The sequence below is a fragment of the Cyprinodon variegatus genome, unplaced genomic scaffold (assembly GCF_000732505.1).
Source record: "Cyprinodon variegatus isolate N-32 unplaced genomic scaffold, C_variegatus-1.0 Scaffold178, whole genome shotgun sequence".
Lineage (NCBI taxonomy): Eukaryota > Metazoa > Chordata > Actinopteri > Cyprinodontiformes > Cyprinodontidae > Cyprinodon > Cyprinodon variegatus.
Genome location: NW_015150631.1, coordinates 85,158 through 111,502, shown reverse-complemented (window position 1 = coordinate 111,502; position 26,345 = coordinate 85,158). Strand labels below are relative to the sequence as shown.

At 37.9% G+C, this 26,345-nt stretch overlaps 1 protein-coding gene across 1 annotated transcript in view; it reads left to right on the top strand.

Moving 5' to 3' along the window:
* The first annotated feature begins 8,950 nt into the window (after positions 1-8,950).
* The window catches only part of LOC107087279 (muscleblind-like protein 1), a 39,627-nt gene continuing 22,232 nt past the window's right edge, over positions 8,951-26,345 (top strand). Inside the window, exons 1-2 of the mRNA XM_015378774.1 lie at positions 8,951-9,537; positions 19,041-19,931. Of these exons, the coding sequence (XP_015234260.1) occupies positions 19,758-19,931 (174 nt within the window). The 5' untranslated portion in view covers positions 8,951-9,537; positions 19,041-19,757. The remainder of the gene's footprint in view (positions 9,538-19,040; positions 19,932-26,345) is intronic.

The following is a 26,345-nucleotide window of genomic DNA, read 5'->3' as shown; positions in this document are numbered from 1 at the left end:
GATGGATGGATGGATGGATGGATGGACGGATGGATGGAAGAAGGGACGATGGGTAGACGGATGGATGATTGGATGGATGTATTTTTCAATGCTTAGAGCAGTGCATACCTTCTTCCATGAAAGAGTTTTCTAGATCGTGCAGCAGCTTCTGTTTTCTTGTGATGCACAGAGTCGGATAGGGAATAAAGGGATTCATTTGAATTGCTCTCTCCTTTGGGTGTTTTACACAAATGAAGCAATATTACAACCAAATGTCTGCCTTATGTTCTTGCAGGATACTTTAGCCCACCAGCGTGGCTAATCCTGTTCTGTATTCCATACCACGGCTCATGTGATCACTGTCTTTAATAATACATGCTCAGTTATATCACGAGAATACACGGCACAATCTTAGGGGAATTAAGAGTCAATGAATAATCTTCATCTAATCCTGTTATTTTGACTACACGGTTAATAGAGTGATGTCTCTATTATTTCCATAAATGCACTGACTAGCTGTAATGCCTTGACCTTTTTGTGCTACCATGTGCTGTCTGACATACATCAACAAGCAGATGTTTTTCATCTGCTGTTGGTTTCTAAAGCGAATGCTTGGCATGTCAGGATCATTAATTTACTACTTTTCTATGTAGTGGTAGTGGAGATGTTTATTTATGCAAATAAGTTAACAATTTAAAGCGGCTAATATAAAAAAAGCAAATATAAAAAGGTGTAATGTTTGCAATAATAGCTAATACTTTGTTGGAGTTAAACTTTCAGCCTCTCTCATTCTCTTTGTCACATGAAACTCAGCCAGATGACTTCTATGCCTGCAGCAGAGTTACAGTGAAGGCTGGTATTATTAAAGATTATATGACAGTGTCAGGGCTTGGCTAAGTGAAGGCTGTAAGTAGAGACTCTTAGATTAGTCGCCTCTTCTCACCTAATTATCGGTGTGATTTTATTACAGGTTGCTCTGATACTGGCCCGGGATCCAGTTACAGACCCAAGCTGCCTACATATTAGATGACAGTTGGGTCGAGATGAGGTTCTTGTAAAGCTGCCTGAGCCAGAAGGTGAAGTAGACTTCAATGTTTTTATATTTCATTTGGTTTAATTTGCAACTTTTGGACAAAGACTTTAATATAAATTGCTGGATTTCAGGTCACCTTTTCTTCGCGGTGTTTATTGACAGATATGAACGAAGTGGTGCACCTTGTTGACCAAAGTGTTTTCAAAGGGTTTTTAAAAGAGAAGGGTCTCTCCGTCTCTCTCTCTCTTTCTCTGATGGCAGCTTGCAATCCTAGGGAGGCTGAATTAGCTTGTTTCACTAAATTCCAACCCTTAAATCACAGCAGCCTTTCAGGCTAGAGAGGCTGAGACTGCTGCTGCTGGGAGCTTTGTGGTAAGTTAAAGAGAAATTTTTCTTAAATATATCATGTTTATTCTTTCTAATTGCTTGTATTTAAATGATCTTTATTGTGATTTTTGTATATCAAACACAATCTCTAAACTTTAACATCTCAAATAAAGATGACATTTATTAAATAATATAATTTAATTGTATTCTACCATATTGATAATAAAAGGCAGCGGTTTTTAATACGTCATCAATTTGTAAATTTTCTTGTAAATTAAACATTTCTTGTATCAAGAAATACTGTGCTTGATGTATTTTTTAGCATGATTTTAATAAAAAATATTTTTCCAATATATACAATTAGACAACCCTGGTGGGTTTTTTTTTTTATTCCAGTCCCTGGTGTCCTGCAGCTTTTAGATTTGAACCAAGGGGTTGAAATACTTCCTCAGTATGCATTTAAGGGCTGACTCCAAGTGCAGTAAATTGGAGCTCATAGCTCCTGCTTGAACTCCTAGTCCTTCAATGTTGGCGGGGAAAATAGTAAGAACATCGTGGATAGGAAAGGAATCTGGACAGACTTCAACCTTAGCTTTATAAAATGGTAAATCGCCTTTAGTTATATAGCGCTTTATCATTTCTAAGGACCCCAAAGGAGGTCCCTATTAGAGGTCCCTTTTTTAAATGAACTATGATTAGATTAGATTTAGATTAGAATCAACTTTATTGTCATTATACAGGTACAGGTACAAGGCAACGAAATGCAGTTTAGGTCTAACAAGCAGAATAGCAGCAAGTGCAGGAAAATTAATGGTTCTATAAATACAGGACATGGGTTTCTACTGAATGAGTATAGAGATGAATACTGTTATAAATAATGAATATAATATATAGGTCACTAGTGTTATGAACTAAATTTACAGCTGGATATGTACCGAATATAATATATACTGTAGGTGGATATTACTATAAAAAAAAGGTTTTAACAGTTATGTACAATAGCATATATACAGATGGGTTTTACTATAAAATGAATAAATAAAGTTTGGGGAGAAGCTATCTAAATTAAAGTGCAGTGGAAGGTAATTGCATATTACAGTTAAAGTACATTATTGCAAATGTATATGTAAACAATGTAAATGAGAGGAAGCATAAAGGATCCCTTTCCTACCTCCGTTCTAACTGCCAGCAGGATTTGGACCACACTTACACTTGTGTTTTAGGTGTCTTTTATGATTTGCTGTATTCCGATTGAGCCAGGTTCTACGTATTCCTGCTAATGACCTGATATTTTGACTTATATTTGTTGAAATACAGACACATCCAAAAGGTGCAGGACTCTGAACCTCAAGCGCTAAAGCTGAGGGACCCTTCTCTGTCGTATTAGACCTACTAGATTATCAAACATAAAATGATCGCTTTCTTTCATTTAAAGGGATTGTAACTAATTTGGTGGCGTGCCTAGAGTCATTGCTGTTTGGAAGACTAGTTTTCTACCCAGTCTTCAACATCCTGCCCTACAGTATGTCGTAAAATGCAGCTATCTATATTGTGAAATGCACCAGTCCTTCCTGCCAATAACATGATGGTGCCATTCCTTTACTTAACAGCCTCCTTCTCTAAATGGCCTCCAGATGGTCAATATGACCAAACACTGTTATTCTATTTTGAACATACTACAGGACAGGTCTCCAGATATGTTGGGGCTTTGTCCTTCATTTTGATTGGAAACTATAATTTGTCTTTTTTGCTGTTTTTATGGATTAATGGTTTCTTCCTCTTTTGGTAGCTTTTCAGTCTAGGTTTTTTATAGCAGCATGTTTAAGTGGGTGTCTTAAAATGCAGCAAAATTAGCTAAATGTTGTAAATTAACCTGCTAGAAGCTCAGAAAATCATAAAATCAACTTCAAATTTCAACATAGTAAGAAAAAGAATCTCCTATTCTGGCATTTAACATTTTTAATTCTAACCAACCCAAAACAAAAGTGAAGGAAAAAAAAACTAAACTTTAGTTTTTCTATTACCACACAAAATAGCAATTGTATGTAGATTTATATAAATTATAGATTATTTTTAAAGTTTGGTTTCTGTTTTTTTTTTTTTTATAAAGAACCGGATGCAGGAAAATATTTATATTAAGCTTTTTTCAGTAAATCTTTTTGCTTTGCAAGTACTTGAGTGTTACGCTCTGAAATCTTTTGGCTTAAGCCATGTTTATTAAGGCTTTAGTCAAAACAACCAAGTTCCTCCCATTTATCAAGAAAGCCAAACCTTTTAAGGAGTCTATCAGGCAATGATGACAGTTTGGTTTTCCCTTTCAGAGTTTGATAAAATGCTCTCATACTCTGGACAAACATTTTTCTGTTTTATTTAAGATAGCAAAAAAAAAAATGCTTTTACTTGTTTAAACTTTATTTTGAAAATAAGGACTTTTGTTTAGTATTCTGTAAATTATTTGTATTAAGCCAAATTGTACCGTTAAACATAAAATTGTTGTGTTTTGCTGATGAACTGCTTGCAAGACCTCCCACTCTCTGACTTTTCTCCCACTCTGCTGTGCTGTCCTGTGTGATTGACCGTGTCTCTTTCTCTACGGTGGCAGTTGGAGACAGGTGCTGAGTGCTGCTGAGTGTTGCTGCGTGTGTGGGCCCCAGAGGCCTGGTTCAACATTCCACTGAAGGTTTGATAGACATAGTCCTTCTGGGAGGAAGAGGAGGGGAGGAAATGCAGCATCGGTCCACGCAGATGAACAACCAAAGGGGTAAGTGAAGCCCAGTAGTTTGTGTATGTGGATGTTTGTGTGTGCAACTCACCCTATACAAGCCCTCTACTTCCCATTTTGCTTTACAGCTTATCTCCCAAACTGCAAACTGACTTCATTTCCCATTCTCTTTCTCTTATATTATTCTCACAGAAACATTTTTACACATGCATGCGTAAATAAACCCATATTCATGAGCCCCATATCTCAAAATGTTATGCAGCCGAATTAACTTGTAAAAAAATAATATTAATGAAGATTTTCCCTTTTTGGGACAATTTGTAACTTGGAGACTATATAAGTAATATATTGGCATTTTGCACACTTTTATAAAAAAAGCTCTAAATCTCTCCTTTGCAGGTGTTTAAGAAGGTTCACAGAGCATGCATGTTAAACACTAAATATGCATGCACAGTTGTGCAAATGGAGGGAAAGAGGAAGTTATATAAAAAAAAAAGGGGATCCATAGAGAGGCGGCAAAAATAACAAGGTGACCATATTTGGCATGAGTTCAAATGCAAGCAGGAGATGCAAATGAGATAAATGGGTGGTTGTCATGGAGACTTGATGTTCTGCAGTGATGGCTTGCAGTAAACCTGACCACATTTGCGGTATGGCCGTTGCCAAGCAGACGGTACTATTATGAGAGTGTGAGAGAGTTAGAGTGAGAGGAGTAGAGGAAGGAAGGAATGAAGATGTCAGTTTGTCCCACAATGCATTGCATCAGCATGACCTGCATCAGAGTGGCTCGGTCTGTCCCAGTGGGACGTCAGCGATAGACAGACACGCAGGTAAAACTTCTGTCTATGAATCTATCGGTGGGATTTATGGCCATGTGCAGCTATTTCTTTAGCTGTTTAGTGTTTTTGTTTGTTGTCATGTTTTAGCTGCTCTCTGTAAGGTGTACGTGACTCTAAGATGAATGTTTTGTTTTTGATATTCTTCCTTCATTGCATGTAGAAGTTGGTTGTAAGGCGAGTATAGGGGTTCCGTATTTTATCTTCAGACTGAATAGGAGATAACGCTTTAGTGAAATCTAATGCAAACATGTTTTCATTTGCTTTTATGTTATATCCGCCAGTTCAGGGCTGCTCTAAAACACTGGGATATGGAAGGGGACAAGACAGACATTGTATCTCAGATCTGACGGTTTGAGCTGCACCTGCTTTCCACCACTGTATCATAATGAAAAAAAAAAAACAAGTTCAGAGAAAACCGCAAAGTATGCAACAGGCAAATGCGACTGCATTTCTGCATGAGACAAGGTGCATTTGTTTAACGTTTGAGCTCATAGGCAAACCATAAACATTTTTTGCTTTGGTCTCGGACGTTATACTTTTTCAGCTCGTAAATAGGGCAATTTTAAATTGAACACTGCTACTTTCTTCCCCATTCTAAATCATTGGGTTCTGATGGTCCGTAATGTGATTATAATGTGTACTTGGAGACCTTTTGACGGATGAGCCTTCGGAGTTTGGCTTACAGAAGCCCTGGGATGTTTCCTCAGACCAATGAGAGTTCACACCTGCCAACCAGTCATTTACAGAGCGCTGACAAATAGCTCAGCCCTGAGATGATATGGAAGCGTAAAATGGAAATTTATCAGGGGTGATATTAAATACGTCATGGCAGAAGGAGGTAAAGCTTACAGTGAGGACTTTTTTTTATTTGACTTAGATAAATAAGTCATTTTTAATATTAGGAACTTCAAGGTTTTGGAGCTTTTTTGTGAAATTTGCTCTGTAATTCATTAGCCAAATGTTGCAGCAGAGATGATTTCACCATAATGTATCTTGAAGCTAGGGTTAATGGAGCTGTTTTCTCAGACTTGCCAAATCTAACGGCAACACTATACTTCAGTGTTTATGTGCTGAGAAGTTAGCTATTTCACTTTTCTTCATGGCGGAATTCCCCTTTTAGTATACCACTTACTCACTTCTTCCTGTTTTCGGTTGGTTAACATTTGTTTGAGTGTGAACAGTTTTCTCAGACTCATTGTGATTATTCGCATTGCTGCTCGCTGTGTTGTCTCCTCCGACTCCATAGAGAAAAGTCTTGTCTGTAATGTCAGACATGTGGAGAACCAAAGATTAATGTCTGGTTGATTTTATGCAGAAAAATATATATAGTGTGAACCCAGTAAAGACATGTTTTTATTTTGGTTTAGTTAAACTTTTTGCTGATCCCAACTTGAAAATGCTGCAAGCCAGAAGTAATTTGCAAACCTAAGAAAAAAGCAGAATTTGTTTAACTTTTTAGATCTATGCTTGGACCTGTAGGGAAGTAAAACTGTGTCCAAAATATAAACCAGTTCTCCTAGGCTTAAAACCCCCTTACAAAAAAAGAAAAAATAGATAAAATGATAATTGTGGAATATATAAGTAAAGAAGCAAGATAGATGGTGAAAGATAGTCATAGAAATCAGAAGAAAGACGCAGTAGGGTTGCTCTGAGCTGCATCAGAAAAGGGGAAATTCCTCCTCAGTGTTTGAGTTTCACAGAGACTTCAGATCTTTAGAGCTAATGCTAGAATGTATTGAAGATTATCAATGTTTAAAATGAGGGTTTAGAAGGAGCTCTGCTTGCATCCGCAGCTAAACTTATGATAATTTTAGACAGTATTCCAGGAGGTTTGGCACTATTATATAAAGTAGTTCTTCTCATCACTACAAACTAACAGCTGGCATTAGATAAAGGAACAAATCAATCAATTATTCTATTTTGAAGAAGAAAGTATTTCACAATCTCTCTTTGCAAAACTATAATATTATTGTATTAGAACTGTGAGTCATTGACATTGCAGCTTAAATATCAAGAGGTATGGAGTATTTAAGGGACTGATTTGCAAAGATGACTTATGGTCATGGTTGGATTAAAGGGAGCCATGCAACAATGGAACGATGGAAAATGTCCCTGAGAAAATAAGACATTTCAGTCTCTCTTTCTGTGCAGCTCCAAAGTTATACATCAGCAATTAAAAAAATTATATATGTGATAAATGTATAACATGTAAATATTTACCTAACTCTTACAGTAGGTGAGCATTATATAATGTTCCACTCAGATTGTAATGTATTAAAGCTTCTATATTTGAAAAGCTGTGAAACATTGTAATCATTTCACATTGTAATTATTGTAACGTCACGTTAGCTGGAGCCTTAAGGCTTAAATTTACGCTTAGTCCTAAACCACAAGATAGACCTCCTATCTCAAAAAACATCCTAGCCGTTTATGCAAATGCTTATTGTGAGCCTCCTAACCAGACATGTTAAACTCTTAACTTTGAGGAGCAGTATTCAGAAATCTTTTGTTTTTCCTTCAAGTAACATGAATGATAAGATCTTTAGCAGGACCTTAAAAAAATGCAATGACATATGGTGAAGTTAATTAATCCTTTTAATTTGGGGTTTTTTTAAATGGGACACCAACCCATGATGACTGTGACAAATAATGCAAAAAGCACAAATCTCATAAGGTGAAGGCTAGTTTTATTTTTCACACTTTAATGACACAGTTGCTCTCCCCAGAAATGTTTTTTTTTTATATTTTGTCGTGTTTCACACAGGATGGTAAGTGGTTTCACACAACCACTGCCTCAGGTTAACATAAATAATCAGGGTATTTTGGGGCGTAAATAACCATCTAATGCAAAACCAAAATGGTACATTGCAGTTTGCGGTGCTATAGACAGAAAGTGTCCACTTTGGTGTTGGCCCCATTCAGAAGAGCAGTTAGATCCAGTTTTCAGCTTTAACTAATCCATGTTTAGGCTATTTGGAGAATATCGGAACATAACAAATTTCAGAATTATTTCTTAAAGCACATAAGATATTTTTTTTCTCAGTCAACTTGTATTTATAAATGTAGGGAATATTTCTTAAATAATTTTTTTTAAGTAAAGAAGCCTTAATATGTCATATAGAAACTTTGTAAATACTCCTTTCCACTGATCATATTCAAGGTGAAATGAGATTTCACAAGAATTTGCGTAATTAGCAGCAAAGCATTCTGTAGGCTCCCTACAGATGTCTGGGCCACTGTCTCCTAAAGCTGCCGGATATTGCAGCATCATAGCTAAATTCAATTTCTGGCTCCCCCAGTTGTAATGACTTTTCCCTGAATGAAAAGGTGGCAATACAAGAGATTTAGCAGCTTAGTTGCTCTTGTGTTTTTCCCACTTTGCTCTTTAAAAAGCTGCTGACCTGCATAAAAACTCTGCTATACTGACCCCCTTTTTTTTTTAGATCAGTGATGTTTTATATCCAGGAAGTATACTCGTTCACCTTTGTGTTTCCTTAAATGTATACCAGCAGCAGTATATCTAGTATATAACTACAGTGCAGATTGGGTATGCTCGGTGTACCGTGTGATGCTGTTGCAATGTCAGACTGAGCAGAGGGTTGCATGCTACAGCAGAAAAGCAGCTCCAAGGAGAAAGAGGGGAAGCCGGACAGAAGCCAGACCTATTCTGTCACACGCTCCCTGTAAATCTTTCCATGCTTGTTTCCTCCACACCCCTTTTGCTATTCATTCTTTCCAGCTGCCATTTTCTACCTAACTTTCCTTGTATTTTTGACCTTGTTTCTTCACATACGTCACTCGTAGTCTAACTTCCCCGTCGTGATATTTAATTCTTGATACCCCACTTCATTTTCCCTGGTCTTTCTTTGCATTTATGTTTATTTAGCTTTTCTTAATTATTCCCTGATGATTTTGTTCCTGCCCATTTCCTCTCTCCTTCCCTAGCACCACTGAAAAAGCTAGGGAAATGCTGCTCTAATTGAGCCAGTACTTCCTGGTGTTGTTTTAGGGAGGGGGGGCGTGGTCGGCTTGAGTGTAGATTAGAGGTAGGGAGAGGTAACTGCAGGATCTGTATGCACAGTGCAGTCAAAGCTCCCTCCTCTTCCTCCTCTTCTTCCTCCTCCACAGCTGTTGCTACTGCCGCCCAGCGAGCAGCTCTTTCCTGCTGCAGACAGACGACTCAGAGGCTGGGGAATCAGTAAAGACACAACCCAGCCCGTCTCAGCACAGCTCGCCACAGCCTGGCTCAGACACTCGAAGACGTTTGGGAGGGGATACACTGCAACGCATTCACCCACGCGCACACACACCAGGCTCTGACACACACTCCTCCTCGCTCACTCTCTCTCTCTCTCTCTCTCTCTCTCTCTCTCTCTCTCCCTTTGGTCCTCGCTTCTGCACTGCTCCTTCACTCATTCGCTGCTGATTCACTCACTCCCTCGCTTGCCTCTCCTCTGCGAGTCGCCCTGCCTTGCTGCGTTCTGCCTGCCTTCCCTCTGCCCGCCTGCCTGCCTGAGAATGGTCCAGCCGGTGCCTAAGGGTCTGCTGTCGCGGCCTGTCTGAATGCGTGCATAAACACACAGAGCCAGTCGTCACACGGAAGCTCACGCACACAGAGCTGGAGAGCAATGTGAGAGGTAAGAGCTGGGCTCACCACACTCCACCATATCTCATTGGTTTATCTAGATCTTTCCTCCTGTGTGAGCTTTACTTTGCAAAGTAAGTCTCCATGCAGCGGAGAATATAGATAGAGACATGGAGCCCTGTTTCTGTAAGTGGCTTCTGACATTGCTCTGTGTTGTAGCTTGTTTTATGGTCATGAGCATTCACTCACTGAAAGACACATTCTTGGCTCAAATCAGTCAAACTTCTTCCTGAGGGTAGCGCTGGTTTGCAAGAAAATATGCTGGTGTGTGTGAGAGGGAGAGAGAGAGACTTTGGAGGGCCGTGGTTTTTCCAGGAAGCAGTGGAGAGGATCAATAGATCGCCCACTCAGCGTTCATTCCCTCCATCTGACTCAACATTGGACATGTTAGGATCCTGCAGGGATTGGTAAACCTTGAGTCTGGTAACCATCTCCCTAAGCCCCCCCCCCTCCGTTCGCTGCGTCAGCCTAAAGGTGGAAAGCATGGCTTCACATCCTTGTGTGTTTTCAACATGTATGCAGCGTGAGCCGAACTCCCGCCCCAGCCTATGTAAATTTCATGTGACATGGGAAGCCGCCGCTACCTTTTATGGTGAGAGCTGTATTTCAGTACAGTAGAATGTTGCCAAGTATTTCGGGTCGCGGGAGGAGAAGAGTGTGTTTAGAGGGTGACTCTGTCTGTGGGAGTGTGTGTGTGTGTGTTAGCGTGTTTGTCTGTCTGAGTGTTTTCATAAGTCTGACAGCAGGCAAGTGACTAAAAGAAAGGAAGAAAGTTTAGAAAGGAGCCAGAGACAAATAAGAAAATCCAGTAACCAGGCGGGATTTTAGGTGTTGATGTTTTTACGGGAGTGAAAGTAAGTGGACTTTGAACTTTTTTAATGTTTTAATTGATTATTTGAGGGGTTTCTTGTCATGTTGTTCTTTTATGTTATGGTCATTTTTAGAACTTTGCGGCATTTGCTTTGCATTTCCCTTTTTAAATTCCAGGAACTCTCTGACACACTGCGCAATTCATTTGGTCAAGTCATTAGGTCTGGTAAAAAATAAAAAAAAATATAACTAATGTAGCAGATGTTTGTAATTTACTCAGAATTGAACTCTTGCTTCCACTTGTTTTTCTCCTTTTTTGTCTAAACTTTTAACCATCTCTACCCTCCTCCTGCAGGGTTGCTTCTTGGCGGTGTGTTGGGAGGAAAAAAGAGGAATGTTGTTGTTGTGACTGAGTTTGATTCATGGTGGCTAGTAGTCAAACAACTTCACTTTATGTACACATATGGACAGAAGTGTGATATGTGAGGTGGAGTTTGTATAAAAGCCCTTCCTGCATGTTGACCCGTCCCATTCACTGTGCGGCGGAGATGTCAGGGCAACATGCTGCTACTGTCGATGTAAATACATATATAAACAGGTACAGGCTCCTGTCCACTGATGTATGTCACCTATGATTTATAATCTGCCCTACAGACAGGATTATGTGGATGGCTGAGTCTACACTGACAGGCTAAGCCTTTATTACACGAGGAATCCTCTGCATGTTCCTCTGATGTTATGACAACAGTTTAACCTTATCTGAGTGACACTTTCCCAGAGCTTTTGTTGGGTAAGTCACTCACCACTTAGCACAAGTCCGGCTAAGCTAATAATAATAATTGAGTCCAACAGCTGTCAGAGGCGAGGAACCGCTCGGTATTACTCCTATAATTAACACGTCTTTAATCTTACATGATACTTATCTATTTCTGCCCTCATCAGCAGCTAATACTTTAGGAAGAGATAGACAAATCTAACAGTTAAGAGTGTTCTTTCATCTCGATTTTATATTGGAAAGTAATTATTAGGCAAACAAACAATTAGCAGTGTAATATCACTGATACTAGTTCTGATTTGTCTGTTAAAAGTGTCCTCTAAACAAGCCAGTAAATATACTAGTGAAACAATATGTTCGCCAAAACACTATTTAATCTGCACTTCCCAGTCAAACTTCTGCAATCCTAACTAGAAGTAGACCGATACATCGGCTGATTTTTGCCTGATTATTGCGTTCTTTTTTTTTCTGGTGCTGCAATGGACGATTCATAAGTGCATTCAGTAGCCATGCTGTGAGTACATATTGTATAATATTGTATAATAATCAGTGTAGGCATTGGCCCTAAAGAACTTTATTGATTGATATATATAACCCTAATTATATAAGAAAATGTGCTAGTTTAGATATTATCTCATTGAAGGGTACTAAATCCTTATCTAGGTCCTAAATCATCCATTGCTTCTGCCGTTATATGGAGTCATGTTTAGATGCGTTTTTGAGCATGTATAAAAATTGATCTTCCATCAAAAAGTCACAGTTTTACCATAACTACTATAATCAGCAAAGGTTTAGTGTTTCTCTTCCTTGATGGTACATAATTCAGGTATATTCCACAGAGAACTCATATCCCTTGAGATCCCATTTGTGTGACATGGTGCTGTATAAATAAACTTGATTAAAAAAATTGAATTAAATCAACATAATTGGGACACTCCTTAATGAAGTCAGTGCTCTTCATTCCTCACTGATTTCTAATGCATAAATATGTGAGACTCAGTAAACATGAGTGTATAAGTAATCAGTCCTACAGCACATGTCTGAAGTCTTTATTTTTGCACTTTTTAAGAAAGAACAAAAATGTACCAAACATACGCCATTCTTAAAAGGAATTTAGATTTTCAATCATATGTAAGGCGTACTAACAGTAAATTATATAATTATCTCAAAATAGAATTACATTTAGGTTCATCAGTACATCAAAAATACATCAGTTACATTTGTACTCAATGTAGCTATATAAACCACAGAGGATAAACTACTAATTTTTTTATTTTTGCATTTTTTTGGAAAACAGAAATACAGAAAGCTGCATATTCTAGCTTTACTGTGGCAGTTAACTATTTTTTTTTGTTGATAAATGTTTGGTTTATTGTTTTTTTTTTCTTAATTAATAAAAGTTACCAGTGAAAAACACAATATAATAAACACACAATTTTGTTATTTAAATGCCTTAATTTAGAAATATTTGCATTTCTAAATGCTACAAAGCCATCTGCCTTTAACCTTCAACTCCTCAGAAAAACTTGGTGCTCAAACACAGCACCTAGTGCAAGGCATCATGGGTAAGATTAGAAATAGGATTCAGTCTAAGAGAGGCAGATACTAAAAAAGTATTGCTTTGCTTTTTAGGCAAGCCGGATAAGAAAATATAACAACCGTATTTAAAAATATAAACTTCCTGTATATTCCTGTACAGTATGTTTACTTGTTCATGGGAGGATTTTTTCCCCCCTCATAATAGAAAAGAACAACATAAACATTCTCTTGGCTGGCTTTCGGTCTCTAACATTTCAAGTTAGGTTTAATAGATAGTCTTCAATAAAATCTACTGCAAATTAAAACTTAATATTAGTTTAAAACCTCCACAGTTGTCAATATTTTCTTTTCTTTAGTGGGACAGAGATATTCTTACACATTGTTTTTATCCTCAGTAGCTGTTTTAATCGTCACACATTTTTAGGCATAAGTCTGAATGAGATGTTAATGTTGGCCTCAAATTCAATGGTAACATAAATGTCCAACATGGATCATCCCATTATTAACTAACTTATTTTACTAAAAATCCTAATGCTAATATTTTCATATTTTGATTTTGATAGACTTAAGCAACCCTCTAGATTTAGCAGTGTATATATATATATATATATATATATATATATATATATATATATATATATATATATATATATATGGCAGATTGTGGCATTAAGCAGGGAAGGAGCAATGCTACATTAATGTAGGGCTGCAGCTAACGATTATTTGCAAATTGATTAAGCTGTCGATTATTTTTTCTAATTCATTGATCAATAATTGGATAGCCAAATGTTCTTTAAAGAAGAGTTTTTTACGAAATTAAAGCACGTGAAACACAAACTTTTCCACAATGATAGAAGATATAGACAGACAAAAACATGTTAAATGCAAAATGTTTATATATTTTACTATCTTGGTATCATTACTGTGGGTGTGTAAGCGGGTTGCTCTGTCAGCTAAAAGCATGTTTTAGAGTCGGCATACTAAAGTTAACGAATGATCAATTACCAAATTAGTTGACGATTATTTCAATAATCAATTAATCACGATTAATCTGACAGTTTCAGCCCTACATTAATTTATACTTCATACTCCGTTAGAAAACTACACTGCAAAAAAAGTAGATCTAAATAAGTAATCTTTTGTTAAAATAAGTGCATTTTTTCTTGAATTGAGGACTTAAGTGAGACATTTTACCAATTGAACAAGACAATTTACATTTAAAATAATAAAAAAAAAATATATTGTCTTATTTCAAGTGAATATTATCTAATTATCTTATTTTAACATTAAAAAAATCTGATTCCATTGGCAAATCATCTTATTTACCTACTCAAATTAAGGGTACATAAACTTAATTACATTTTTTTCTACTTATTTCGAGATAGTTTTTGCATTGTAGTCACTTCAGCACGTTCTCCAGCATATGAGAATAATTGAAAACAGTTTGGACTGTATGGCAGAAAGTTTTCGCCTTTTTGAAACCTTTAACTGAAGTTGACTGTTATCTGCTCATGCATCTTAGTTCAATGTGTAATGATTTTGTCCATTTAATATTTTTCCTTATCAAAGCTGGCTCATTAGCTCAGCTGTTCACTGTGCCATGGTGCCACACATGCTTACTCTCACATGTACACAAAGATGCAGTGTTGCTCCCAGCTAGATATTCACCACACTGGAAGAATACTCGGTGTCGGGACAGACCGAGGTTTGTGTTTTGTTGCTAAGGTTTGCATTTCTGTATGTTGTCAGTGTGTGTGTGTGTATATGTGTGAGACTAGTTGTCTATGTATGCTAGACAACAGATCTCATTGTCCCCAGTGGTTTGCTCTTAGAGGAATCAATAGGCATTGTTTGTTTGGCATTCCTAGCTGGCGCTACACTTGGAGAGCCAAATTATATGTAATTGAGGGACAAAAAGTTGAATTTATAGTTCGGAAGACTTACAACTTGATAGTGATAATGATGATGTTGACGCTAAAAGCATGAGAAGGAAAATAACGTCATTATCCAATTAAAAACAAATATATTTGGATTAGACTTCAAGGGCAGGACATGTTTTTACAATTAAAAACGACATAATGACTCTGATTTAGCTTAAAATAAAGTGTTTTCGTTGCTACTCATGGCTGGTGTGTGTCAGCCTTCCAGAACTCAATGTGAGACTAGAGATGGGCTGATATATGCAGCAAACTGTATGTATAAATGTAAAGGTCAGTGAGGATGCTCTGTCTCTCATGGTGCAGTGTGAGCACAAAGGCCAGGGGTGTTGAATTTCCCACTGCGTTGTGTTCTGTGATGACCTGCATCAGCAAACCCTCACCCTGACTCCACCTCGGTCAGAATGCTGAAACTACTTCATTTTACTGAAGAGCAGCAAAACCAGAAGAAGCAGACGCATCTCTCTCCTTCTCGCCGCTGCTGAGGTTGAAAAAAAGAGTCCTGCTTAAAAGTTTTGCTTTGTCAGTAACTCTAATCAACCGCATCATGTGCATAATCACCATATAAATCAATTAGTTATATATTTTTTAATATCAGTGCAAAGTACAAAGTGGGATCTGTTTGTTCCTCTGTCTGTCTTTTTTAAATTTTGGACAAAAATAGAAGAACTTGATTCAATTTAGAGCACAAATTTGAATAATTTCATATCAGGATTTCACAACAGATCAGTTGTTAAGCAGTTTTTATTTGTTCATGTCCTATTCTGTCAAACCAAGTTAATCTGTGGTTATAACGTGGCCCCTCATTAATTTTTCGGGAAGCTTTATCTGGGAGCCTCACCCTCTTTTTTTTTTTTTAAGCTGCACTTCAACATCCCCTCCATACTTTTGCAATACTTAGACAGCTTCAGCTTTTCTAATCAGTTGAGACACGTCTTCATTGCAAAACAGTCTTTTGTGCAGAAGAACACCTCAGCGAATAATCACCAATCAAATTCCGAGGAGGCTTTGTGCTCAGTTTGTGCTTTCTGTTAAAGCTGTGGACGCCGTTGTTGTTGAGCTGATATGTTGTGCAGCTCATTTTGAAGAGAAAGCAAAAGATGTGCAGACTTGTTTGTGATACAGCGCATGCCGTTAAGGCATTTTCAGGTGTCACATGACCGTGAGCTGCCTGTGATGTGCTGATATTGAAGGCATGCTTCTTCTTTTTGCAGCCATGCAATGTTTGGACCACGTGCTCTAAAGAGCAATAGGAAGCACAGAGTCTTTCTTGTTTGCTCTCTCTTGCCAACCAGTTCCTCCATTGTGTCTGACCTTGCATCAGCCCACAAAACCTTGGAGCCCGAGGGAGGACTGCTAAAGATGCTGGAAGAGTTTAGGCCCGACAGTCGCTTTAAAATATGGATGGAGTTTTGACTTCTAGATGAATCCATCCTAAAACATAATGTGCATTTGATGCTTGAAGCAAACTTTTTTTTATTTTATTTTTTATAGATTTGCAGGAGAGAGGTACAGTAAAGTGAAACTTGACAGAGGACTGGGTATGCTGACAGGAAAGCCCACTGAGATGAAGAAATCAATAGGGCAAAAAATGCCCACGTCTGGACATGATGGATCATAAAGAGAGCTCATTATCGCTCCAGAACATTACCCTATACTGCATAGTCACAGATATCCACTTGTCTGACTCAAACAGAAACCATGGAAACTGATTAAGACAGATCTCAGGGGGCATCGGTTTTCAAGCGACGAGCCATTAAACTCTCTCGTTTTCTTAAAGACTGTGGCCTGTGCCTTTCATTTATGAAATCTTTATATAGAATCCTCCGTTCCAACTCATTAAGGGTGTCCAGCTGCGGCTTTTGTTCAGGAGAAGTTGCCGTGTGTGTTTGTGAAGAAGTGTTGGCAGGACACAGTTCAGCCACATTAGTCGCATCAACATCATTTGTTATCAAGCAGGTCTTATAGGGGGCTTGCATGCTTACTTATGACAGGACTGACCTTTAACAAGTGCAAAAATGAAATGATGAAGAACTTCTGTCATGATAGTTCTTGGTGATAGAGATTTAACCAAACAAAAATATGGAAGGCCATAAATTTGAGGATAAAAAGGATCTTGTGACTGTTTTCCAACATTATCATCCACTTTATCGAAATCAGAAAGTTTTTAATAAAAGTCTATTAAAGAAAACTTAACCTGCTACTGTTTCAAACTGCTATAAAGTCCATAAAGGCTGATGAAGTTATTTAAATGAATTGTAATTCATTGATAATTGAAAAAAACTAATTTAGTAATTGATTAATCATTAACTACTCTATACAGCCTCTAACAAATGCCATCAGCTTAAATAGCAAACTGCTCGGCACAGTGGTAAATTGTGCCAAAATTGTACAAAATATATAAAAATTTTGCTTATAAGAACTTTTTTTTTTTCTTTGAATAAGCTCTATCTAGAACTCCCTTAGGTTGTATAGTTTTAGCTTCATGTGATTGAAATTGTTGTATTAAATCTTATAAATGGCACCTTTTGCTCTCTTATTTTATATCCAATAATTGGAAAAATAATCAACAGACTAATCGATTAGCCAAATAATTGTTAGTTGTATCCCCCCTGGATTTAGCCACTAAAATTAGGAACGATTACTGAAACTTAAATTGCATTCTTCATGTTTAGTTTGTTCAAATATGAATTGATAATTTAGCACCAAACTTTTTAAAACATCTTCAACATATCCTAATCTATTTTGTCCAATTACAGACATGGATCTAGAGCTCAAACTAAATAAAATAACTAGTCTTGCAGTCTCCATTCTTTGCAGTCTTAATTACCTCAGATCTGTGCAGAAAGGCTGTGGAACATAAGGGCTCGTTTTACATTCTTAAATATAACTATATCTATACAATATATATATATATATCTTCCTCTTTTTTTAAAACATCATTGAGACTAAAGAATGCTAAATTTAACTCTTCTTCTTCACTGTTGCTGTCAGTGCACCTCATAGAGGTTAAAGCGGGTTTTAACTGACTGCAATTGAATACAATTGATTTTTTTAGATCAAGTTTCAGCTGAAAATCCTCTGCTTCCCGTTACCGGACATTCTCCCAAAATAAATAATAAAAAATAATAATATTAATAAAACACTCCTCCTTTTTCAAGATATGATCTCCTCTGTAGTAAAGCTCGATGCTACGGGTGAATTGTTGAGCGTTGAGCTTCTATGTGCACCTAGGGAAGTGGAGAAGTTGCAGCATTTGTGCATAATCATTGCTCTGCTCCAAAGGTCATTTCTAGCAGTAATAAGTCATTTGTTTAACGGTCATCTAAGGTAAAGAGGCATCATTTTCTGGTTTTCTTTTAAAATGTTGTATATCTGTGTTGCTAGGCGGTCTTAGCTTGGGCTAAGCGGCTGCAGAGCTCTGATATAACTTGTTGCGTTGTTATTAACTTAGCAGGGGTCAGTTGTGCTGTTTAAGGTGCACATGTTTTTCTGGGAAATGCAATTTCTCCGTGCAGAGGGTGTGGTGACTTAGGCTGCTGGTGTGATAAGAGCAGGATGGGCCCCTGGGAGCCCAATCATGCAAATGGTGAGCCAAATGGTATACCAAAAACATTTAAAAACACGCCATTTTTAAAAGAAGCCGGTAGTCGAGAAAACAAGCCTTCCTCTTTTCTAACTTTTGAATGTATCATTCTTTGATGAGCATGATACCGTTGGCAGTTTACGGCAGCGTGATTGATCACCTGTTTATGCGAGAGGCAGCAGTTATATAAATATTAAACAGTGATAATTTTCGCTCTGCGTCTGTGTTTTTCCCCAGCAGCAGTCAGGTCAGCCTCCTGTCTGCTCCCCACCTCCCTCCTCTCTCTCACCTGGCCCTCAGCCCAGAATGTTGCTGCAATTTTCCTCCTTCTGATTGGTCCCCACTCTCACAAGACTTCACAAGAAAGGAAATGACTAAACTCTTCTCCCTCTTGCCCTGCCTCAACTTCCCTCTTTGCTTTCACTCTCTTCCTTTCATTTTTTATTTTTTTTTTCCCTAAACGCTTTTTCTAACTGACCTTTACTTTACGGGGTGGAAAACGACACGAAAATCTGACCTGATCTGATTTTAAAGCCTCAATCGGAAGCTGTGAATGGCTGCTTTGTGGATTTTGTAGTTGTGTGAGTATGAGTGCAATGACACGATGAGCATGCGTTTGTATTTAGTGCACAGGGTATGCTGGAAGCTATTTTTGTTATTGGCTAATGTTGTGGTATTTCAGACATTTTTTTTTTCACTTTTTTCCAGCTGCATAGTGTTGTAGTGGCACGATTTAAAGGTGCAGCAGATAAGAAGTTTATCTGGAAGACACGAGGCAGAGAAAAACACGATTTTTTTTTTAGTGGCCGTCATTAGACTAATTTGTTTGTCTTTCCCTCTCTCCTCAGAGGAAGTGCCTTCCCTGATGTCTGCTGCAGCTTTGACCTGCTTCTACAGCTGAAGCTCCATCCCCCTCTCCCCTTGCTCGCTCGCTTGCTGCCACAGTTCTAAGAGTAAAAGGACAACGACCACACCTTTCCCCAGTTTCTCCACCATCAGCATCCACTCCAGCATCAGCCCTCCCCACCAGACGGCCCTGCTGCTCACTACCAGCTGACCAGCCTTACCACTGCACCACCAGGCCCCACAAACAGCATTTCACCCACCTTGCCTTTCACCATCGCCTTCAACCCCTTGAGGCCTCCGCTCAGATCTCAGTGTCCTTAACTTTCCTGAAGCAGACTTTATAGACTGTCACCTTTGTTGCCTGCTTCACTGCACCCAACCAGAGGGCTCTCAGTTTGGACGTTGCATAAGAAAGTAAGCAATAAACTAAAAGAGTGAAGAGGGACACATTTGTAGGCTCCTGGATATCAGATCTTTGCCGGGTGTTGCGTGCATCAGGAAAATGACCCATTAACGTCCTCAGCAAACACTGTCCTGCAGCATTTCACCAATCGCATTTTTCTGAATGTTTTATTTCAAATAATCACAAGCAGCAAAGATATAAAGGAAACATTTTTTTTTTTAAAAAAAAAAGGACATTTGTGGATTTAAAACACTAGAAGTACTTTATCCGCACCTGACGTGTCTCTGTTAAGAACACCTTTTGCCTGCGTGTTGCCATGGCCATGAACATAGCACACATCCGCGACACAAAGTGGCTGACACTGGAAGTATGCCGAGAGTTTCAGAGGGGCACTTGCTCACGCTCCGACCAGGAGTGCAAGTTCGCCCATCCGGCGAAGAGCTGCCAGGTGGACAACGGGCGGGTGATTGCTTGCTTCGATTCACTTAAGGTAAGAGAGAGCGAAGCTACATCTCAGTAAGGCAGGCTGTTCTAAAATAAGTGGCTTAAACACCATTTGAGGAACTTCGCTGAGTTAGAAACTGAAACTTGTTTTCAGATTTAGCATCCGGTCACAACATGGCTTATTTTAGCGCTACGCCTTCCTGGCTATATGAGTCTGCTTCTAGCACTTAAGAAAAAGGAAGCTTATTTTTTTTCTTATTAAAAATGGCTTTTTTTTTCTAAAGAAGCAGTAATGGTAGATGTAACCTCTGGAATGGGCGACATTTTCTGACCTGTTGTCTGCTGATGGGTTGAGAATTTAATTAGCAGCTGTTGGACTTTACATCCACATAGCAACTTTAATTTTTTATTAATTTCCCCTCCTCTCAGAAATGAAAACAATGCCAGTAGTTTGACAAAAAATTACTCAAACAGGCTGTCTTGTCTGCTGACTGTATCAATGCCCTGAGTATTTCACATTTCAGTAGCTGTAGAGGAGTGAAGCAATCGCATCGTTCAAACCACTTCCTGTGTAAAAGCCTAAGGGCTGCCACAGGAGGTTGGCGTGAGTATCTCTATAAGCATATCTGTGTCTTTTAGAGTACAGTTGGAGACAGATTTTCAACATGGGAGCAAAAAGTTTGCAAGTTTGAACAAAAATAGTAAACACTTTCCTTTCTTGGCCATTCCTGGTTAAGAAGTCTAACAGTCTTTCCAGAATGACACAAAAAATAAAGGTTTAGATTTGGTGTTTTGCTTGATTTTACCTCTATGACTAATGAGTAGGTTAGGATTAAAAATAAGACCGAGCTGTTAACCCTTTATAGGGCACACAGTGAAATACTTTAAAAATCCACACTTCAAGCCAACAGTGTTATTGGAATCCAGGACAAGACCTTATTACCTTCGAAACATTAAAAAAATATGGATATTTTGATGGCAAAAATGAATGTCGATGTGATAACAAGAAACACCAACTTGCCTGAATATATGAAGAAAAATAACAAAAGTGCTTCTATAAGAAATTCATGAAAAACACTTGAGTGTTTGAGTGAAAGAAACAATTTTTTTGTTACAACATAACCTTAGAGGCATTAATGCTGATACTGGCACATTGTTTAGTTTAAAAAACCTAAATATAATTGTTAACTAGGCTTGTTAACTTTTTAATAACTTTTGATTTAGCCTTTTCCCTTTTTTCTTGACTTCTTTTGTTTTAGCTTTATTTACAGTAGGTAATATATCACTCAAGTGTTCATCTAATTGGTCAAATGCCAAAATAAGATGTAAAGCCATGTAGCAGTATCTTTCCTGAATGGCTGGATATAGATCTTGTGCTTCTAGACCTCACTGAGGGACGGGGGGGGGACTCCATTTTTAAGGGGTATGCCAGGGATCAAAAACAGTAACTTGCACTATAAAGGGTTAAAGTTCACTCAAAAATAAGAGTTTATAAAGGGATTTAGACAAGAAAAAAGCCGAATGCATGATTAGTAAATGTAGTTTTGGTGCATCTATTACATTAATGGTGACTGCTAAATCATTTTACAACCTCTGTCTATTGAATTATAACAAACACAACAATTTTACAGGTTTGTGTTTATTTCCTTCCATTACCTTGCTGTAGAGATGCGGCTATGTTACCAGAAATTAACTGCAGGATTAAAACCAATCAATAAGCCAATTTTCCTCTGTATAGCTCTTATAGGTCGTGCAACATTTAATCTCTATAAACACATAAACCAGAAGTATTTACTATTATGAACTTGAGTTGAACAAAAATATTTAGTCACGGTTAAGTAAAAAAAAAGATCTGTATTCCATGCAGATCAAATTTTAAAACAATGTTTTAATTTGACCGGCACATTTATTAAATGTAGAAAGAATGTTGACATTCTGTATCGGCCCCACCAGAGTGCTGACTTGAATCTGATACAGAACTGAGGTGGGAGTTAAAGATAAGGGTGATGGCAAAGAAGCCTTTTAACAGACTAGGAGCTCATCACCAGAAAGGAATCATTTAGATAGCAGTGAAAACATGCAAAACTCTGCTCAGCATTCCTTAAAAAAGGTTTGATTGTTTTAATGGCAATGAAGATTTACCATTGACAACTAGGTAGAATAGAAATGATTCTTAAATGTCATTAATGTCATTAATGTCATTAAAAAACAATTATATTAATAGAGATTATTTATTTTTATTAAAACTAAAACTCATTTTAAATTGTGTTTTTGTCATTGGATAGATGTAAGTATCAGAACCAAAGTTCTGAGTGGAATAAAATGTACTGTAAATTTAAAACTTGCTTGTATGCTTGTAGTTTCTTAATTTTCTTCTGTAATCCTCTATAAGGTCAGACCTTATTGGAAATCAGTAAAAGTCGAAAAAGTCCATCTTGATATGATACATCTATGAATAAAAGGTTGTAATTGGCAAAATATATCAATAAATGTTAACTAGGACAGCAGAAATGTCTGCAGCCAATCTAGAGAGTTCTAACTGCTACAAAAACATGACAGCATACTCCTGACTATTTTGAGGTCACAGTCCCCTCAGTTTTACAGCAATGGCATGTCATTTGAGCAGGAAGCTCTTACCATCTATCTATAGGTTTATATATTGTCTTCTGTACTAAAAAACAGGCCATCAGGAAACCAGGCAACTCTTAAGTGTCTATTTGCAAATCCCAAAAGGAATTAATTTATTAGTTTAAAAAAATTTTCACTGGGACTTGCGCTGATCTTTTTTAAATCGTTTGTCCCAGTTTCTTTTCTGAACCAGAGCAGTTCTTTGCAGTGGAAAGAAGCAAATTGAGCAAAAAGATTAAAAAAATTACAAAAAGGAAGCCTGTTGATTAGTCGAACACCTAAAATGCAAATGCAAAGACATATCTGCATTGCAACACATAAGTGAGGTTTGCACAGACCCACAGACATATTCACCGACAGCAAGTTGTCCTACTTTAATTTATTGTTGAAATAGGACAAACTCTCCAGTGAGCACCGTTACAACAGGCCATATTGCTCTCCTTTTACTTGTCTCGCTCTCACATCAGTGCATCCACTTGGACGTGTGCACAAGCTCCTGGCCCATGAGAGCGGATCGACCTTCTTCTTGAGAAGTATATAATTAGAACAGGTCTCACATGATCACCAGTGCATTGCTGAGCAGGTCACACCCAAACCGAGTCATTTCCCCAACATCCACTCTCTATCTCTTTTTAGCCTGCATTTCATGTCTTACACGTGCACACAGCCATGCTCTGAGATAACGCACACTCTATGCACATGGTGCCTCTAGTTTACACAAGCAGAAAACATTAAGGAGTTATCTTTTTTTCAAAAACCAACAAACGAAAAAACACGCTTTTGGTTTCCATGTCATCACTTTTGGATTATAAAGCTTCCTTTTAGAGAGCGTTTAAGTAGACCGCAGCATTTGTGCATGTGTGCAGTTGTGTTTGAATTTTCTCCCGCCTTAGACTTGGCCTTAACCCCAGAGTGCAGCCCTCTCTTTGCTCGTCTATCTGGTTGGTGCAGCACGGACAGCTCAGCTATGTTGAAACAGGGTAAATATTTAGAGAGGGATAATGGGAGCCTGGACTCCTAGATTTAAATTCAGCTTTGTAACTTTGTCTGTTGATGATTAACGCACCGATCAGATCGGGTGGGCAGAATATCCTGATTTGGAATCTGTATAAACATTGTGGCTTGTAGTTAAAGCTGAAATAAGCTGCAGGTCAATTAATTAGAGCAGTTGTTTACATGCTCTGCCACATCCTGCTCTGATACCGAGTTCAAAGTAGGTGCTCTATGGTATTTTAGCGAAGGAAAGACGGATTTTATTCTTTCAATATTCATCTGTGCTTTCTGTTGATAAGTCTAATTGCATCTGCAGAATCATGGAAGTAAATGAATGCCTTGTTAGAAAAAATGAAACTTGAGTGTGCAGTAATTGATCAAGCTTTCTGCTTTAATGGAACTTGTTGTTGCTTGCTCTCATACTTGCTGGCCTTCTTCTTGTTGATATCCCATGCGGTCGGGTTCTTGCCTCCTTTAGTCCAGGCCACACCCATCGAGAGCACAGCTCACGTTACACACTGCTGAGATCTCGTTTAACCCTGCAGACACATAGCGTATATATAAATATATATATGTATGTATGTTTGCGTGAATATATGTATGTGTATATATATTTGTTTATATATATATGTATATGTATGCATATTTACACATAAAAACCTGTGTTGATAGGAGGGCTGCCATCTGGTCTTTGATATAAACTTATTAGCAAAAGCAGCTCCTTTTGATTTTACTTCAATAGTACCAGTGACAAAATGGAGTGGTTAAAAGCATGAAGAAGGGTTTGAATATGCTTTGATGTCTTGTACACATCTTCTGTCTAAAAATTACCACTGTGGTCAATTCAGAAAATAAAAAGTGGCAAAAATATGTGCATGCATATGCTGCACTTATCACGGCTGCTCTGAGCCAAAATTCGAATCATTTCATCTGGAGTCCAAACAACATATATCTGGACAGGTGATGCATTTTGGTTCCTCAGACACATTTTCAGGATGACTTTTTCAAAGCTCTGAGTAAGATTGGTGTCAACATAACAAGAACTACCTAACTTGCCTGATGCTGCTGACTGACTTGGTTAAAAAATATTATAAAAACGTGGCTGAAATAATTGGGCTACAATGGATCAGAAAAAAAATCAACTCTCTTGTTATCTGGACCAATGACATGAAAATATGTCTGAATGCAGATTAAATGGCAAGCAAAAAAGCTATTAAAATAAAAGCATCCACTCATAACCCAAAAGAAAAATAAACATATGGATCAACACAGGTTGAAATAAGTGTACAAAATATTGTACATGATAATTTCTTTAGATACCATTCTTTATTCTAACAGATTTATCTTATGTCTCAAATAAACACTTTTGCATACATCTGTACAGTTCAGTCTTATTTCAAATTAAACCTCCTTATAGGCTCTTTATACTAATGGCTGCATAATACACTGACGTGTTACCGCCCTGGATGAGATGTTAGCCAGACGTGTTATTGGTGCTAACAAATCTCCTTGCAAAGTTGTGTCTCTCTCTCCCTCTCTGTGTGTGCACCGTCTGGCCAGTAAAATGTGTGTACTGAGTGTGAAAAGCAATGGGTTATGAGTTCAAGTGGGTATTGTGTATTAGACATTGCCGTCAGATGCTGCTTGGCTGCGTTGACAGCCACACCGTACATGGCCATGCACAGGCTGCAGCTTTTATGCTGCAACAGCTTTATTCATTGCATAGCTATGACATCAGTTAAAGTAGTTAAAATATTTCATTGTGGAGAACAGTTAGAATAAAACTGCCAAAGAGATGAGGAAGAGTCATTTCTCATGGCTGTGTTTTAGGTTAAATAGTGCCAAACTTTTGCCTGATGTAAGGCTGCAGTTCACAAAATGAACAGGAAATCCTCAACTGAACTGAATTAGATGCTTTAATGAAACAACTGTGAGTGCATTCACAACCATTTTGCATTTTCATTTAAGCCTTCCACACATGAAGGAGTGTGCTGTTATTGGAGAGCTTTTTGTTTCACTTTCTTCCTTCCTCTGTTAAAAATTGATACGCTAGTTCAAAGTCTCAAAATGAGACTTTCTTTTTGTAAGCTAGCTCTTACAGGTCTCTTTATTTTCACGTTGACTGAATTACACTGACATCTCACTTTTAAACTGGGCAAAAGTTGGATTTCTATTGCAGCACCCTAACCCTGGCCTACACACTCTAAACCACACAGAACTATTCTTTGCTCTGCTGGTTTTATGGTTTAGCTACATCCTTGTCACATCAACGTGGCTTTGCATCTTTTTCTGTGAGCTTATGTGACGGAAGATCAGTGACAAAAGTCTTTTCTTTCCGGTGTCAGCCGTCCCTGTCTCTCTGTCACACTGGGCCCATTATAGCGCCACTGATACAATGATTACTTTTCTATCGGCCCTGCTTCTGTCTGTTTAGTGGGAAGACATACCAGACAACCTCACATAGCCATCAGAATTTTTATGGCCTGCTTTCACTGTTAAAAAACCCCCCACACAATTGTCACTATAAATATATATATATATATATATATATATATATTAAAGGCATGTTTTAGAGCAGGCAAACCCCAACCTCGGCCCTCGAGGCCCCCTGTCCTGCAGGTTTTAGAGGTTTCCTTGCTCCAGCGCAGCTGATATTAATTGAAAGCTGACTAACAGCTGTGTTAAAGCAGAGAAACCTCTAAAACCTGCAGGACAGCGGGCCTCGAGGACCAAGATTGGGGATGCCTGTTTTAGAGGTTGACGATTAATCATGTACTGTATTTGCTGTATGTGTATATATATCTATATATATATATATATATATATATATATATATATA